Genomic DNA, 16,236 nt, shown 5'->3' with positions numbered 1-16,236 from the left:
CTCATTCTGGGAGGCCACATACTACATGTGCCAGTTATCATATTTATCCTTGAATTCATTCACACTGCTTGCATTCACAACATCCAACGGCAATCTATTCCAATCACGCTCACCACCCTATGAGAGATAAATCTAGCACTCACTCCCCTTCTTAGTGGCACTTATTCTTAGCTTCAAGGATGCTCTCTTTTCCTTTCCTTTCCCTACCTTCCATTAATTCAAAAATTACATCAATTGAAATCATGTACGACCCTTTCAGAAGTTGTGAGTTTCAACCATACACCCCTCTTTCTCATGTTTGCTAGTATCCGCAGTCTACAAATTCTCAATCTGTCTTTGTAATCAGTATTCCACAATCCTGATATAATTTTTAGCACTGTTCTTTGCACTCTCTCTCTCTCTCTCTCTCTCTTTCTCTCCACTGTATCAGAATCACAATGGAAATCAAGAGACCAGACCTGACCACAATAGTCCAAGTGAGGTCTTATCAAGGCCTTGTAAAGAGGCAAAATGGCATCCTTCCCTTTGCAGGTGAAAATTCATTTCAGCCTTGCAATTATTTTTTGAGTTATATTTGCAATCTTGGTTGCATGGCCACTCCACTTGCTATCTACTAACACTCCAAGATCCCTATCCTGATCAGTTTCTTCTAGCATAATCCCACCAATATAATATGACATTGGATATCTAATCACTCCAAAGTGCATGACTTTACATTTACCGACATTCATTTTTCCATGTCCACAATTCCAGCCTATTCACATCATTCTGCAAGTACGGCATATCAGCCACATTCCACATTCCTGATTACCCTACCTATCTTTGCATCGTCAGCAAATAGCTGTATACTGTCTGTCCAATCCTTCCCAATATCAATAACGTACAGATTGAATAACAGTGGACCACTGACTAATCATTGTGGTACACCACTAGTTACCTTAAATCATGCAGATTCACATCTCCCATATATCACTTTTTGATATCTGTCAGTCAGCACCCTCTTAACCATGCTAATATTTTATAATCCAAACTGATATTCTCCTATTTATGCAGCCGTCTTTGATGCTGTATTCTGTCAAAAACCTTAGCAAAATCAATAAGTATCATGGTGTATCCATTCCTAGTTGAATGTTAACATTATTATAGAATGTGAGCGATTTGCTGAAACATGATCGTCCCTTAGTAAACCCATGCTGTTCATTGCAAAGTAGAGATTCTCTGTCAACCCATTTCTGAATGCAAGCCCTGACCAATTTTTCCAAAATCTTCACCATCACTTCTGAGATACTGATTGGTCGATAGTTGGATACATCAGTCTTTACACCACTGTTGTGCAATGCAATTACCATACATTCTTTCCATTCCTGCAGAATATTCCTGTTCTGAGACTCAAATTATATAACCTGGTCAAAGGAATAGCGAATTCAACTGAACACTCTTTTAGCACCTGTGCTGATATCCAATCAGTCCCTATTGCTGAATTCTTATTCAGTTTGTGCAACAGCTCTAATACCTCATCCTCATGCACATGAGTTTCTTCATCCAGTGAAGAGGTAACAGTGAACTCAATGTTGCATACACCAGATTGATAGCTTTTAGCAAAATTGGTACTCATTAGTTGAACAACCTCTTCTGCTTCTGTCACACTTATGCCATCTGCATTCAGAAGATTTATTCTTTCATATTCATTCTTTCTTTTACTTGTAGCATATCAATAGAATTCTCATGGGTTGGCTTTAGTTGCAGAGCCAGTTTCTTTCCATACTATGGCTTAGCTTTCTATACAATAGTTGTGACTCTTCTGACCTGCTCCTTATAATTTTCATGATAGACATCATCCTTATGCACAATTCATTCCACATCATCCATTTCTTACGAATCTCTTGCTTAATAAGATTACACATCCATTTGACTTCTACTCTATTTAATCTTTGAACTCTCAGAACACATTCTGACATTGAGACATTTAAGTATTTTTTTAACTGCTTCCCTTGCAATGTTGATATTCTTCCCATCCAGCAACCAATGCTATTCCACTGAATTCGATATACTCCTCAGTTTGTCATAATTTCCTACTTTGTAGTTGGCATGTAACCTATTCTGAATGGAACATTCATAAACTTAGTCACTTCCCAAGTGAGTACTGCATGAGCACTGTCACCAACCGAATAGTTACATTGCCACCAACATAATAGTTATGCCTTTAACTGAAACACCCTCACACTATAATCAAATCTAACACTCTTTGACCTCAAGTTCCTTCTGTCACATGCAGCTTGAGGAAGTTATCCTGCAACTGCTCAATAAATTCAGTTTCAAATAAAAGTTTATAATATAATATTTAGTTTATTATATATATATAATATTAGGTTTATAATAATATAATAATAATAATAGGATATGAATGTGGAAATGGAAGTATGATGTGGCAGAATGAGAGGTTGCAAGGCTACCGGAGTGACAGGGGGTTAAATTCATGACTTATTTTTTAATGGTATTAACAACACCAAACAATTTTATCAAAGAGATGTTTTATTAACTGCTTATATTTCGCTGAATTTCAACTCAGCATCATCAGAGCACAACACGCTTGTAGATCTTTTGTCCATTCACGTACTCACTGTCGCATGTACAAGTGTGTAGTGCTCTGATGATGCCGAGTTGAAATTCAGTCAAATATCAGCATTTCATAAAACATCTCCGTGATTAAATTGTTTGGTGTTGTTAATACCGTTAAAAAATAAGTCATGAATAACTTTCAACACCTAAGCTTATCTATTAGAGAGAGTGAAATTATCAGAATGCAAGATTTCATGAATGAAGCAGTTGTTGAAAATGATGTCTGAAATAAGGAATATGTAGAATGATACAGAGACATTTAGTGGAAACTAATGAAAGTGTACAAGAGAATAGAATTAAAATAAAAAGGGTAAAAGAGGTGATGAGTGACTTCAGGATAGCAGTGTACGGAGATTACATTGTTAGAGAATTAGATAATTGTCACCTGGATTCCTTGGAGATGAGGAGGTTGTGGAGATGGCTCAAAGGAGAGTGATGTAAAAAATGTTCCCTACATTGATAGATGGAGAGCTTGTGAATTGCAGAGGTTGGTTGATAAACAGAGAAGAGGGAATATGATAGAAACATTTAAATTACTAAAAGGATTTTATAAGATTGATGCTGGGGAAATATTTCAGCTGTGTGATAGTGATGGAATAACAAGAGGTCATCCCTGGAAATTAAGGAAAAGTGTGGTTAGGAAGGTTTTGAGAACTAGATTTTTCGCCTGGAGGGTGGGGAATGAGTGGAATGCATTGCCTGACTCGGTTGTGAGTACTTCGTCTGTAAATGAATTCAAGAAGGGATATGATAGATATTGTTTTGATAGTTTGGGGTCTCCTGCAATGAGTCTACTGACTCCATGGAGATACCTGTAATAATAATAATAATAATAATAATAATAATAATGAGAGGACCCATAATGTTGGGTATCCACAAGGAAGAATGAACAGGATAATTCAGGCATTGAACATGAGGAGGAAACGAGCAAGAGAACTAATGGTGGTTGTGGAGAAAAATAATTTAATTGCACATAAAGAGTATGTAAGAGTAAATATAAGGAGGTTATTGAGAAGAGTGAAAGAAAACAGTGTAGTGGGAAAGGTTGTCAGTCTGTTGCTGAGGTATGACAATGATGAGTTGAGACAGAGAGCTGTAATCATAAATGATATTCTAGCAGTGCTGTGTAAGAAGAAGGGAGTACAGTTTGTGGATGTATGTCATGTGTTTGAGAGAAGAATGGAATTATATCGGCATGATGGGTTGCATTTAAATGCAACCCAACTGCATTTGACTTTGGAGTGAGTGTACTGGAGAAAGTGTTGCTAAATGGAAGTACAATTTGTTCTGTATGCAAGAGATCAAAAGTAAGAGATGAAGTGAAAGATCAGGAGAGTGATACTGAAGAGACAGGAGTGCTTGACATTGGAAGTAATGGTAGTGTGAGAGAAGAAAAGAGAGAACAGGAACACAAGAGGAACAGGGAAACAGGGGAGCCCGAGTGGACAAGGAGACATAGCATAAGTAGAGTGGATGTTGAAAGTAGCAGTGAATATGTATATAGAGATGAAGTATATTGTGATGTGGATGGGGAATTTGAGACTTAGCAAATATATGTGGTAATAATGGTGATTCAGTAAAGGTAGGTGTGGTGGAGAAATTACAACCAACCAGTGGCTTGAATAGGACTGATAATAGACCTAAAAATAAACGGTTGTGTTTGTTTACAAAAAAACAGCAGTATCAAAAATAAGGTGGATCAAATGGTTTCAGTGATTGAGTTTATTCACGCCAAAATCATTGGAATAAGTGAAACATGGTTGAATGAAGACGATATCATAAAGGGAATAGAAATGGAAGGATACAGCATTTTTTGTGAAGATAGAAAGGGCAAGAAGGCAAGGGGAATGCTGATGATAGCAGGGGAATTAAGTCTACATAAGGTAAACACGAAAGGGAGAAATAATGGCACTGGTTATGAGAGAGTGTGGTGTAATGTGGAAGTTGACAGGAAGACATATTTAGTTGGATGTTGCTCTAGTCCAGAGAATGTGGAGGGTAGTGATGAAGTAATGTATAAACAACTTGGATTAGTTAACAAAGGAAGGGTAATTATTATGAGTGATTTTAATTATGGCAGTGTAGATTGAAATCAAGAAATGGGATTTGGGAATGAGGAAAATGAATTTCTTGAGTTCTTGACAGATAACTATCTCAGGCAGCAAGTGAAGGAGGACACATGAGGATCAAGAATTTTAGATCTGATCATATCATCAGAGAATGTAATTGTGAGTGAGGTTTCACACTTTCTTCCAGTTGGTAAGAGTGATCATGAAGTGATCACCTGGGTTGTGGCTAGCTATATGCAGTTCTGTAATCAAAGGATATATGTCGAATTATAAGACGGGTGATTATAACAAGTTTAGGAGACAGTTTAGAGCTATAGAATAGAATGAGGAGTTGAGTGGCAAGGAAATAAACGATGCTTGGGATCTGACAAAGAAATACGTAACAGCAACTATGTGTGGATGTATTCTGACAGCCAAAAGGCTGAATAAGGTAGGTGTACAACGGATGAATTAATATTATTTTATTTATTATTTTTACCCCAAGACCTCATGGAGTCAAAGGACTGATATTGCATCTGGGAGGTCCTTTTATCACACATACATCTCATCATACCATGTCTTAAACACACTCAAACTCCTTGCAGACACCACACTCTCAGGCAAGGCATTCCAATCATTCACAATTTTGCACGAAAAAAACCTGCCTCTCATTCCCCTACTCACATCCTCTTTATACAGTTTCCAGGGATGACCTCTGGCTTTCCCCTTGATCTCCCACTATTCTCTGTAGAACTTCTCCACCATTGATCTTATAATAACCCCTTACCAACTTGTAGGTCTCTATGATATCCCCCCCTCTTCCTCCTCTCCACCAGACTCTGCAAATTACATCTTCTCAAATCAGAAATTACCGTAGTCAGTTGCCTTTGGACCCTTTCCAACATCTCTTCATCCTTCTGAAAACCTGGTGACCAAATCTGGGCACAATAGTCCATGTGCGGCCTTATCAAAGCCTTATACAATGGAACAAGAATCTCCCTACTTCTACACGTCAGTGTCCCAATCCCCCAAGCTACATTGATCTCTTTTCTAGCTTCTATCCTCACGAAACATATCATACCCTTCCATCTGTATTCCTGTCAGGATGTTGTCTTCATCCAACGATGTCTCACTTATTCCAACAATTTTTTGGTGAACAGACGCAATTAGTGCAACCATTTCATCTGCTTTGTTCCTTATACTTCTAGCATTGGTATACAAACAAAACAGCTCATTTCTGGATCTACAGCTAGTTCCACTGATACCACACACTCGATGTGATCTCTCCATGCTAGACTGCGGCCATTTCCCTTTCTGCTTCTTCATTTCAGAACCCTTTTCAATTCCAACTGTTTCCTCTTGATCCCTGGTCATCCCATTCCTTTCCTGCCTACACATGCTCTCACCTCCTCTTGGAGCAACCACCTTTCTCACGCTGTGTACCCCTTTCCACCCTGAGCCTCCTCGTTTCCCTGCTCCTCTTGCACACCCATTGTCTCATTTCTATACTCATACCACTTACTTCCCCATTCATAACCACTTCTTCAATCTCTCCTGCCTTACTCTCCTGCTCTTCCACATCACTCCCATCTCGATCTGATTCATTCTCTCTCTATTCATTTCTCTACCTTCCAGCAGCAGTCTCTCCAAGCGACTCACACCATAACCACTCAAATGCAGTCCATCACTCCCATACAGCTCACTTCGTCCCTCAAACTCATTCCGCACATTAGCAAACTGTACTCCCATCTCCTCACACATTTCAGCCAGCATATCATTCATAATCCTTGCTCTTCACCTCATTTCACTACAGTCATACCTAGGCAACACACTGACTACTCTTCCTGTCACACTATTTTCTTTTATCCTTCCAAGCATCCTCCTGATTTACATTCCGACATGCTCTTTGTTCTCTCTCAAATCATTCATACCAATTAATACTATTAACTCTTTTGCTCGCTCCTGCCTTATATCCAGTGCCTCAATCACTCTACTCATTTTACCACCTGGAAAACATACCTTGTGCATTCTATCCTCCAGAACACCTTTAATAATGGAGTCGCCAAACAACGTCTTTTGTTAACTCTTTCATGCCATCATGATTTATTTTAATAGTTTTGACCTGAATTCTCTTAATTTCATTCCACATCCATTTCATTTCTTGGCTCATCCAATCAAATTCAACTTCTGAATCCTGCGACACATTCTCTCTATCATTAAATCTTTCGAACTTTCTAACTCTCGGCCCCCTCTTCTCACTTTCACTCTCATTCATCCTTCTTTGTTTCCGTACTTTTGGTCTAACATGTGTCCACCTTTCGCTATCATTCTTCTCACTTTCACTCTCATTCATCTTTCTTTGTTTCAGTACTTTCAGTCCAACATGCGTCCAACTTTCGCCATCATTCATTCTTTCGATTTTTTTCACTTTCGATTTCTGCGTCACGCCATTTCTAGTTTCATTCGTTTTCTCAATTTCGTTTCTTCCGCAACTCTCACCTCACTTTCGTCCCTTTTAACATCTGGTACGGTTTTCAAATCGCTCTTTTTCTTTTATACTGATTTTTTAACATTTTTTCACCTCTCTTCTCACCATCCTACTCTTTCACATGTGCACACATGTTCCCCGCGACATTCTCGTTATTTCTCTCATCAATTTCATATTTGCATTCCTCAGTTCCTCATTCAGGTCATACTTCACACATACCCTTCTTCCATCCGCACTAAACATCCACAAATCGTTTATGTAATCGAAGGAATACATGTAACAGACCTCACACTTAACGAAACAACTGAAATCTAAATTTAAATCTAAATTAGTGTATGGAGACTCGTTAGTACGAGGTGTGTTAGTAGAGGATTTGACAAAATTGTACCAACCTGGTGCGACCATAAAGGACGTAACTGAGTCTATTAGAGAGCAAAAGGAAAGGGTGAAAGAAATGATTGTTGTGGCAGGTACGAATGATTTGAAAGGAGATAAAATGGAAATGATAGAAGACCTGAATGAATTGTTTGAGGTAGCAAAAGAAAAGAGTGAGAGAGTTAGAATGATTAGTCTTTTGCCACGGTATGACAGTGAAATGTTTAAAAGGAGGGCTATAATTGCGAATGACTTTATGCGTGGGTTATGTATGACGAGTGGTGTGGAATTTGTGGATGTGTGGAGTGAGTTTGATGGGCGAAAGGATCTATATAAGATGGATGGCTTGCATTTGAATGGTTACGGTGTAAGAATACTTGAGAAAGTGTTGCTGAATGTAGTGGATGTGCAAATTCAGGGAAACTAGATTTGTTAAGGGGGGGGGGAGTAGAGATACAGTCCTTATGGAGGCAGTTGAATGTAAGAATGAATATAATATGCCAGAGCAAATAAGGACAACAAATCTGAGTGGGATAGTTAATATAAGGCATCAAGGTAGGGTTGGGGCTAATGGAGGTCTTAAATTCATGTACACTAATACTAGGAGTATTAGGAACAAGAAGGAAGAGTTTTTGGCCATGGTTGGCACTTCCAGACCACAGGTTATAGGTATTAGTGAAACATGGCTGACTGTAGATGATATAACTAGTGGGATTGAATGTGATGGGTATAGTGTGTTCAGGAATGACAGAGAGAATAAAATGGGGGGAGGAGTATTGTTGATGATAGCTGATGAGCTCCAGCCAAGGAGAATAGAAGTTGAATTGCAGAATAGAGAAAAGAGCACATTTGAGGCCATTTGGTGTGAGATTGTGGCTAGCAGAACTAAATATACAATTGGGTGCTGCTATAGACCAGGTGATGGAAAAGATGGTGGTGACAGTATGCACAAGCAAATAGAAGAAATGGGTGGAAGGAGGGTGATTATTATGGGAGATTTCAACTATGGTCGCATTGATTGGAGTGAGGATAGGACACATGGGAGGAAGGAACTGGATTTTATGCGGTTATTAAGGGATAACTATCTGCGACAGCATGTAATGGAAAATACTAGGGGTCAGAGAGTGCTTGACCTAGTAATTACATCTGAGGATTTGGCTGTAACAAATATGACCACATTGCCAACAATCGGTGAGAGTGATCATAGGGTCTTAACTTGGAAGGTGGCTAAAGGTGTAGAATTTTCAATTAAGACAGGGTACATGTGGAATTATCGGGCTGGAAAGTATGACAGGCTTAGGAGTTTGATTAGTTCAGTGCCATGGCATGTACAACTGCAAGGACTAGAAGTTGATAGTGCATGGGAGGTAGTTAGGAAGTGCTTGCATGAAGCAATGGCTGACTGTATACCTAGAGTCCGAATAATAAATCAAGTAGGGGTTAAATGGATGAATAACACCATTAAGCTTGAGTTGCAAAAAAAGAAACAACTATGGAGGGAATTTAAGGAGAAGGGTGACCGGCAGGCACATGAACGGTATAAAGCGCAGGCCAGAAGGGTGACGAGTGTGGTAAGAAAAGCAAAAAAGGATTACGAAAGAACATTGGCCATGCAGGCTAAAGAGAATCCTAAACAGTTTTTTAGATATGTAGCAAGTAAAAGGAAATATGTACATGGCAGATTGATTTTAAAGAATGCCGATGGTAGGGAGGTAACTAAATCAGTTGAGATAGTTGAGTTACTGAGTGAGCACTTTGCAAAAGTATATCATCCAGGTGGTGATATTGCAGAAACGAATAAACCAGTAGATTATACAGGAATTGTGGTTAATGAAGTGGAGGTGAGTAGTCTATTGCATAACCTCAATGTCAATACATCTGTGGGATTGGATGGTATACCAGCTCGTGTTGTACGAGAAGCAGCTAAAGAATTGTCAGTACCCTTGACCATTTTGTTTAATTTGAGTCTCGGGTCTGGGTTAGTCCCAAGCGGGTGGAAAGAGGGAAAAATAGTTCCACTGCATAAAGGTGGTTCCAAGACTGCTGTTGTAAATTACCGACCGATTAGCATATCAGGAATCATTGTCAAGGTCTTAGAGAAATTAGTCAAGAAAAGAATACAGGATTGGATAGATGAAAATGGGATATTGTATGGGGGACAACATGGTTTTGTGAAGGGTAGATCATGCCTCAGTAACTTGCTCACGTTTTATAACACAGTGACGGCTGAACTGGATAGGAGTAATGGGCTTACAGTGATACTACTGGACCTTGCCAAGGCCTTTGATAGGATACCACATGGAACCCTAATCAGTAAACTGGAGCAGATGGGTATAGATATAGGGTTGGTGAGATGGATAAGAGGGTGGTTGAAGGAGAGATATCAAAGAGTGGTTTATTCAGGAGTGGAGTCTAAAAGACGTCTTGTGACTAGTGGAGTGCCACAGGGCTCTGTTCTTGGACCACTGCTTTTCAATTTGTTCATCAATGATATTGGAAAGGATCTGAGAGGAAGTGTTCACTTGTTTGCTGATGATGCAAAGTTGGGTAGAGCAATTGTGAGTGCACAGGATGTCAAAATTTTACAGGATGATTTGGATAGTTTGGAGGACTGGGCTAGGAAAAATGGATGTCAATTTAATGTGGCAAAGTGTAAGGTTATGCACTTTGGGGTGAAAAGAATAGCAGCAGTATATCGCATTGGTGGAACCATACTCCAGGAGATTGATGAGGCCAGGGATTTGGGAGTGTTGGTGGATAGGGAATTGAAGTTTAGGGGGCACATTGCAAAAGTAACTAAAACAGCTCACCAAATCACTTGGCTTCTGAAAACTACTTTAACATGCAGAGACGAACAAGTTGTTGTTCCTTTGTATCGAGCCTTGATAAGACCCCATCTGGACTTCTGTGCCCAGCTATGGGCACCAGGGTTTCTTCGTGATGGGGAGGAAGTGGAGAGGGTCCAGAGACTAGTGACCAAGATAATAGCAGGTCTGTGGAATGAATCTTATGAGAATAGGTTGAAGATTTGTGGGTTGCAGAAATTGGACGATAGGCGAAGGAGGGGTGATATGATTGAGACATTCAAATTACTGAAGGGTTTTTATAAGATTGATCCAGAAGATATTTTTGAAAATATGACTGGTGGTGGGAGGACTAGGGGCCATGCATGGAAGCTGGGCAAGAGCGTGGTTGACAAGAGTGTTAGAGCTAGGTTCTTTACTTGGAGAGTGGTAAATGAGTGGAATAAGCTTCCAGAGTCTGTTGTAGGTGCTACGACCGTGAATGAGTTCAAGGCAAGGTATGATAGATACCGTGTGAATGTTGAATAGTTGTTCTTGACATGATGTTAGGGCCTCCCTCGATGAGTCTGTCGACTCCTTGGAGTTTCCCGGAACAATAATAATAATAAAATAATAAAAAAATGATGGAATGACAATGCCGCCGCCTTTTTTTTTTTTTTTTTTTTTCACACATGAATGTGGAGCTTAAGAATGAAATCTGGAAAAAGAAGGTACTTGGGTGGAAGTACAAGATGAATAATGGTAATAGTGAGTTTCATGAAGAGTATAAAGAACAAGCCAGGAATTTGGCTTATTTAGTAAGGAAAACAAAACTGCATATGAGCAAAAATTGGCAATTAAGCAAAGAAAAACCCTAGAAAGTTTTTTAGATAAGTGGCAATTAGAAGGAAAAATGATCACGGTACGGTGATGTAAATGAATGAAAATGGAATAGTAACTGCTGCAGAAGACATTATTGATGTATTCAGTGATCAGTTTATAAAGATGTTTCTCCTGATTAGAGTGGAATTATGAGGAACTTAAGTGTAGAGGACATAGGAGAGGATGGCATAATTGTGAGTGAGCAGGAGGTATTTGATGAAATAAATAACCTTGAGGTCAATAAGGTGATGGGATTTGATGACATATCACCATGTGCCTTAAGGGAATGTTCCAGGGAATTGGCAGTAGCATTGGCAAGCTTGTTTAATAAGAGCCTTACAGCAGCACAGGTTCCAAGGCAATGGAAAGAGGGTAAAATTGTTCCACTGCAAAGGTGGTGGCTTCAAATAATAGGCCAATATGTATATCTGGAGTTGTGGTGAAAGTACTAGAGAGAGAGAGAGAGAGAGAGATTGGTGGAAGTAGAATACAGAATTACGTTGAAAAAGCAGTATTCTTTGTGATTATCAGCATGGGCTTGTTAAGGGAGAGATCATGTTTTACCAACTTACTTATGTACTATAACAAGGTGACAAATACCTTGGACAGGGGAAATGCATATACAGTGGTGCACTTGGATTTTGCAAAAGCTTTTGATAGGCTACCACATGACAAACTATTAAATAAATTGAAACAGGTGGGATTGGATAACAGACTTCTGAGTTAGATCAGTGACTGGCTGTCAGATAGGTATCAGAAAGTTGTATATGGGGGTGCAGTATCCTGAAAGAGGAAGGTCACTAGTGGTGTACCAAAGGGGTTAGTTTTGGGACCATTGTTGTTCAATTTGTATATTAATGATATTGGGATGGGTTTAACTAGTGATATGCAGCTGTTTACAGATGATTCAAAATTAGGGAGAGTAATGCACAGTCAAGCAGATGTTATGGTCTTGCTGGAGGACTTGAATAGATTGCATGAATGGACAGGCAAGTGGAACTGTCAGTTCAATGTTGCAAAGTGTAAGGTTTTGAAATTTAGTAAGCAATGATGGGATGTAAAGTATATACTCGGTGGAGGAAACTTTAAAGGAAGTACAGGAAATGAGAGATATGGGAATGGTGGTGGACAAGTGAAATTTAGGGCCCACATTGCACAAGTTGTGAGGACATCACATGGTATAATGGGAATGATGTGGAGAACCCTGACATGCAGAAATAAACAGGTTATGATGCTATTGTATAAAGCCTTGATCAAGCCTCATGTGGATTATTGTGCACATATCTGGCTGTAGGGTTTTCATGGTAATGAGGATATGTTGGAAAGGGTTCAGGGAATATTCACAAGTACACCCTTCAGTGTACTTGTGGACTTCGGACTGTGTGGACTTTGGAATGTGGAGTACAAGGGCAGATGGAAAGAATGTAAATTGCAAAGCCTCATGAATAGGAGAAAGTGGGGGATGATATGATTGAGACATATAAGCTAGTCAGGGATTGTTATCAGGTTGACATTTAAGATATTTTTCATAGAATGGGAGAGGGGGTAGAGCAAGAAGCCATTGATGTAAACTGTATAATGAGGGTGTAAGCAGAGGAGTGAGGAGTAGGTTCTTTGCATGGAGAGTAGTTGGTGAATGGAATGCTCATCCAATGGTGCCATAAGGCACCATTGGATGAGCATTGTGTACAATAGTGTACCTTCCATGATGAGTCTCTGACATTCAGGTAAGATGTTAATAATAAGAAGAACAAGAAGAAATGTGTACATTAGGAATAGTTTAGGACTAAAAATTGTTCAAGAAATGCTTATGAAATCTCTCTTGAAGTGGTTTGGACATCCGAGATTTGAGAGGAAGAGGCAATAGGAAGACCATGGAAAGGTGCCAAGACCAGTTAAGAGAAATCTAGGGAAAAAAAGAAACCAACTGGCATACTGTTCATGAACAAGGAATTTGAGAGGATAGAAAAAAATGGAGAGATTTAATCTGCCTGATTTGACAGTTTCTTTTGGAGCACTTGTTACTAAAGAAAAAAGTATCCTCTCCTAAGAGATACAGAGACAGAGAGAGGAAAGAGGGTAAGTAGAGAGAAACCATTTCCACATATACTTAGTAGGTATTACTAAATATCTATGCTGAATGAATATCTACTCACATCAGAAAAAGATTTATGAAACTTAAACATTTATTATTATTATTACATCATCCATGGAGTTGATAGACTCATCGTGGAGGGGTTTTATAGCTAGGTTAACAAGAAATTTAGGATTTTTAAGATATATTATTTGTTTTCATTTTATGTAATTTTATATAATATTTTATTTATTTATTTTTTCCCCCCATATAGATTTTACCAGGAATTTTTGTGAAAGTTATATGCACTATAGTTGAAGTTATCATGATTATAACTTTAGGTGTAGCAGTGTTCAACTTAAAGGTACTCCCTGATTGGATGGTGAATAATACAAAACATGTATATGAATAATACAGAAATATATATTTGAAGTAACTTTATTTATTTTTTAACATTTCTGTAAGATAGCAATTAAAAATCACAGCTACACAATTTTTACACTAAACAGTATCTTGTGCTTTCTATTATATATATATATATATACAGTGATATCTCGCTAATCTGAACCAATAAAAACCGTGCTCGTTCGGATTAGCGAATTTTCCCCCAAGAGACATCAATAACTAGCGTTTAAGAAAAAAATATTCAGATTCTAATGGTAAATCAATTTAATTCTGTAAATAAATGAATCAACGGATAGAAAAAAGCTACCTTACTGTAATGTAAAACTTAAAAAATAATATAGAACACAAATTTATTTTGGTAAAAAATTTAATTTGTATGTACCTGTATTGTTGAGGAGTCTGATTTAATAAAATTTCATAGTTCGGTACGTAACTTAATTTGCGTAAAAAATATCATTTTCTTGCACACAACACACACACACACACACACACAAAAAAAAAGTTTCACAAAATAACACAAAACATTTTTTTATTTCTTTGTAAAAAAGTTACTGATTTTCTTTTGCTTCTTGGAAGCTAAACTTTTTTTGAATGCTTCTTCTCGGAGCTGCATTAGCAATAAACTTTTGTGGAATGGCGTATCATTCTGCTTGGCCCATTCTATACACATATTAAAACTGTCAACTGCCTCTTCATGTTTTACTTTTTTTTCTTTCGAGTTCTTCATCGTCATCATTGTCTTCTAATTCATTCTGTAGCGTCATATTTATAATTTCAGCATTTGATTTGATTTCGAATTCACTTTGGGTTCTACCTGTAATCTATTCGGTAATATCTGTTTGTGAAATTTCAGCATCTGGATTTATATTTTTAACCAAATTATGCACGTTTTGAATTTCCTCTTTTTGTGTATATTTGTGATTCATGCCGACAATACAGTATGCTTCACGTTTTTATACTGTTTATACTTTTTTATACTGTACAGTATAAAAAAGCAAACGTGAACACACAATAAATCAAAATAGGCCTACAGTATAACCGTACAATCGGCAGTATGAAAGAAATGCTGTACTGTAATAATAATTAAAACGATAATTATTAAATAAAAATAATAATGCAGAAAATAATAATACGTAATAAATAAAAACTTTTTTTCTTTCAAACCGCAGTTCGGATTAAAGAGGTTCGGATTAGCGAGATACCACTGTGTATGTATATATATATATATATAGGATGGACATTTATGAACAGGATGGACACTTATGAGCATTTATGAAATCATTGGAATCAGTCACTAATACTATTTTACTATAGTCATGTTCAAAAAAAAAAAAAACATCTAACTAAAATTAAGCAGTTTCATTTTATTTTTCATTTCTTTAGTTTGTAAGCACAACAGTATGCTAATACATACTGTTGTGTTTATCAGCTCATTATTATTTTTTGTGTCACACCGACTACTATTTTAATATATAAAAATTTCATGTTACACAAACCTATTTGAACCAACTGTGCTCCACTATGAGTATTATTTAAAGGTGACTCTCTCTGGAAGTGGAAAGCTTATGGAAATCACTATGTAGGGCTGAGGTAATAATGAATTGGTTATCTGAATGACCGCATCCAGAAGCAGTGTTCAAAGTCCAAATCATGTCCTTGAAATCACTTCTGAATACATTAATTGTTTAGTTTGCAACAAGTGAATTAAGATATTTTTACTCTGAATTGTTCCTCTATGTTGATGTAATTTTTTTACCAGATTCTGTTTAGTTCCAAAATTTTTTGTCTAATGACGATATGATGGTGATGGACAGATTCAGCAGTTTTAAAGAACAGTTTCTTTAATATACTTACTTTCACTGATTATCTCATAATGAAATGTGAGTTCTGACCTAGTCTTCTGATTTTTAATTGCCCATTTTAATGCTGCAATATACTACAGTGAATTTTTCGGTTTATCTTAAAATGAAGATTTATTGTATGACGGAATGAGTTAGGAGCCAGACATATATATGGAGAAGTCAAACTTTGTTGGATGTATATGATTATATTGCTTATGTCTTTGTTTCAATGTAGAATTCATGTCATTTTTTGAAAGGAGGCTTCTTTTTACTTCTTTTGTACTGTAATGCCTGAGGGTAGTCACTTTCTACTGGTACAGGTGGCAGGCATATAGTGATTTCTTGATTATCTGATCATACTGGGAAATCAATTGCTGGTCGATTAACTGAAAGTATTGTTACACAGTGGTGTTGCAGGAATCAGATGACATATCGATCTATTTCAGGATTGGCTAACTGAGGGTTATTTTGAAGTCTAAAACAACAGAGAGAGAGAGAGAGAGGGAAAGAGATCACTGTACAACTGTTTAACTTTGGTAGATTTAATGAAGGGGATAGGGAAGGAGGAGGAGCTCATCATAATTGTTTTAGCTAAACTTGCAAGATACACCCTTCAGTGTACTCGTTTTATGGATTGTTAATATCTAATACCACAGTCGCTTGGCTTCATTTGTTTCACCTCCATAGTATGAAGAGGGTATGCTTGCTGCTCTGTCTCAGT

At 37.7% G+C, this 16,236-nt stretch overlaps 1 protein-coding gene across 1 annotated transcript in view; it reads left to right on the top strand.

Moving 5' to 3' along the window:
* Positions 1 to 13,681, top strand: part of LOC150095751 (Na(+)/citrate cotransporter-like) — a 371,638-nt gene extending 357,957 nt beyond the window's left edge. Inside the window, exon 13 of the mRNA XM_090409950.1 lies at positions 13,544 to 13,681. Coding sequence (XP_090266076.1) covers positions 13,544 to 13,681 — 138 coding nt within the window. The remainder of the gene's footprint in view (positions 1 to 13,543) is intronic.
* The last annotated feature ends 2,555 nt before the right edge of the window (positions 13,682 to 16,236 follow it).

Source organism: Typopeltis vanoorti, chromosome 20, assembly GCF_054136105.1.
Source record: "Typopeltis vanoorti isolate ZY-2024b chromosome 20, IOZ_Tvanoo_1.0, whole genome shotgun sequence".
NCBI lineage: Eukaryota > Metazoa > Arthropoda > Arachnida > Uropygi > Thelyphonidae > Typopeltis > Typopeltis vanoorti.
Note: the sequence above shows the minus strand (reverse complement) of the source record. Positions and strands in the feature narration are given on the sequence as shown.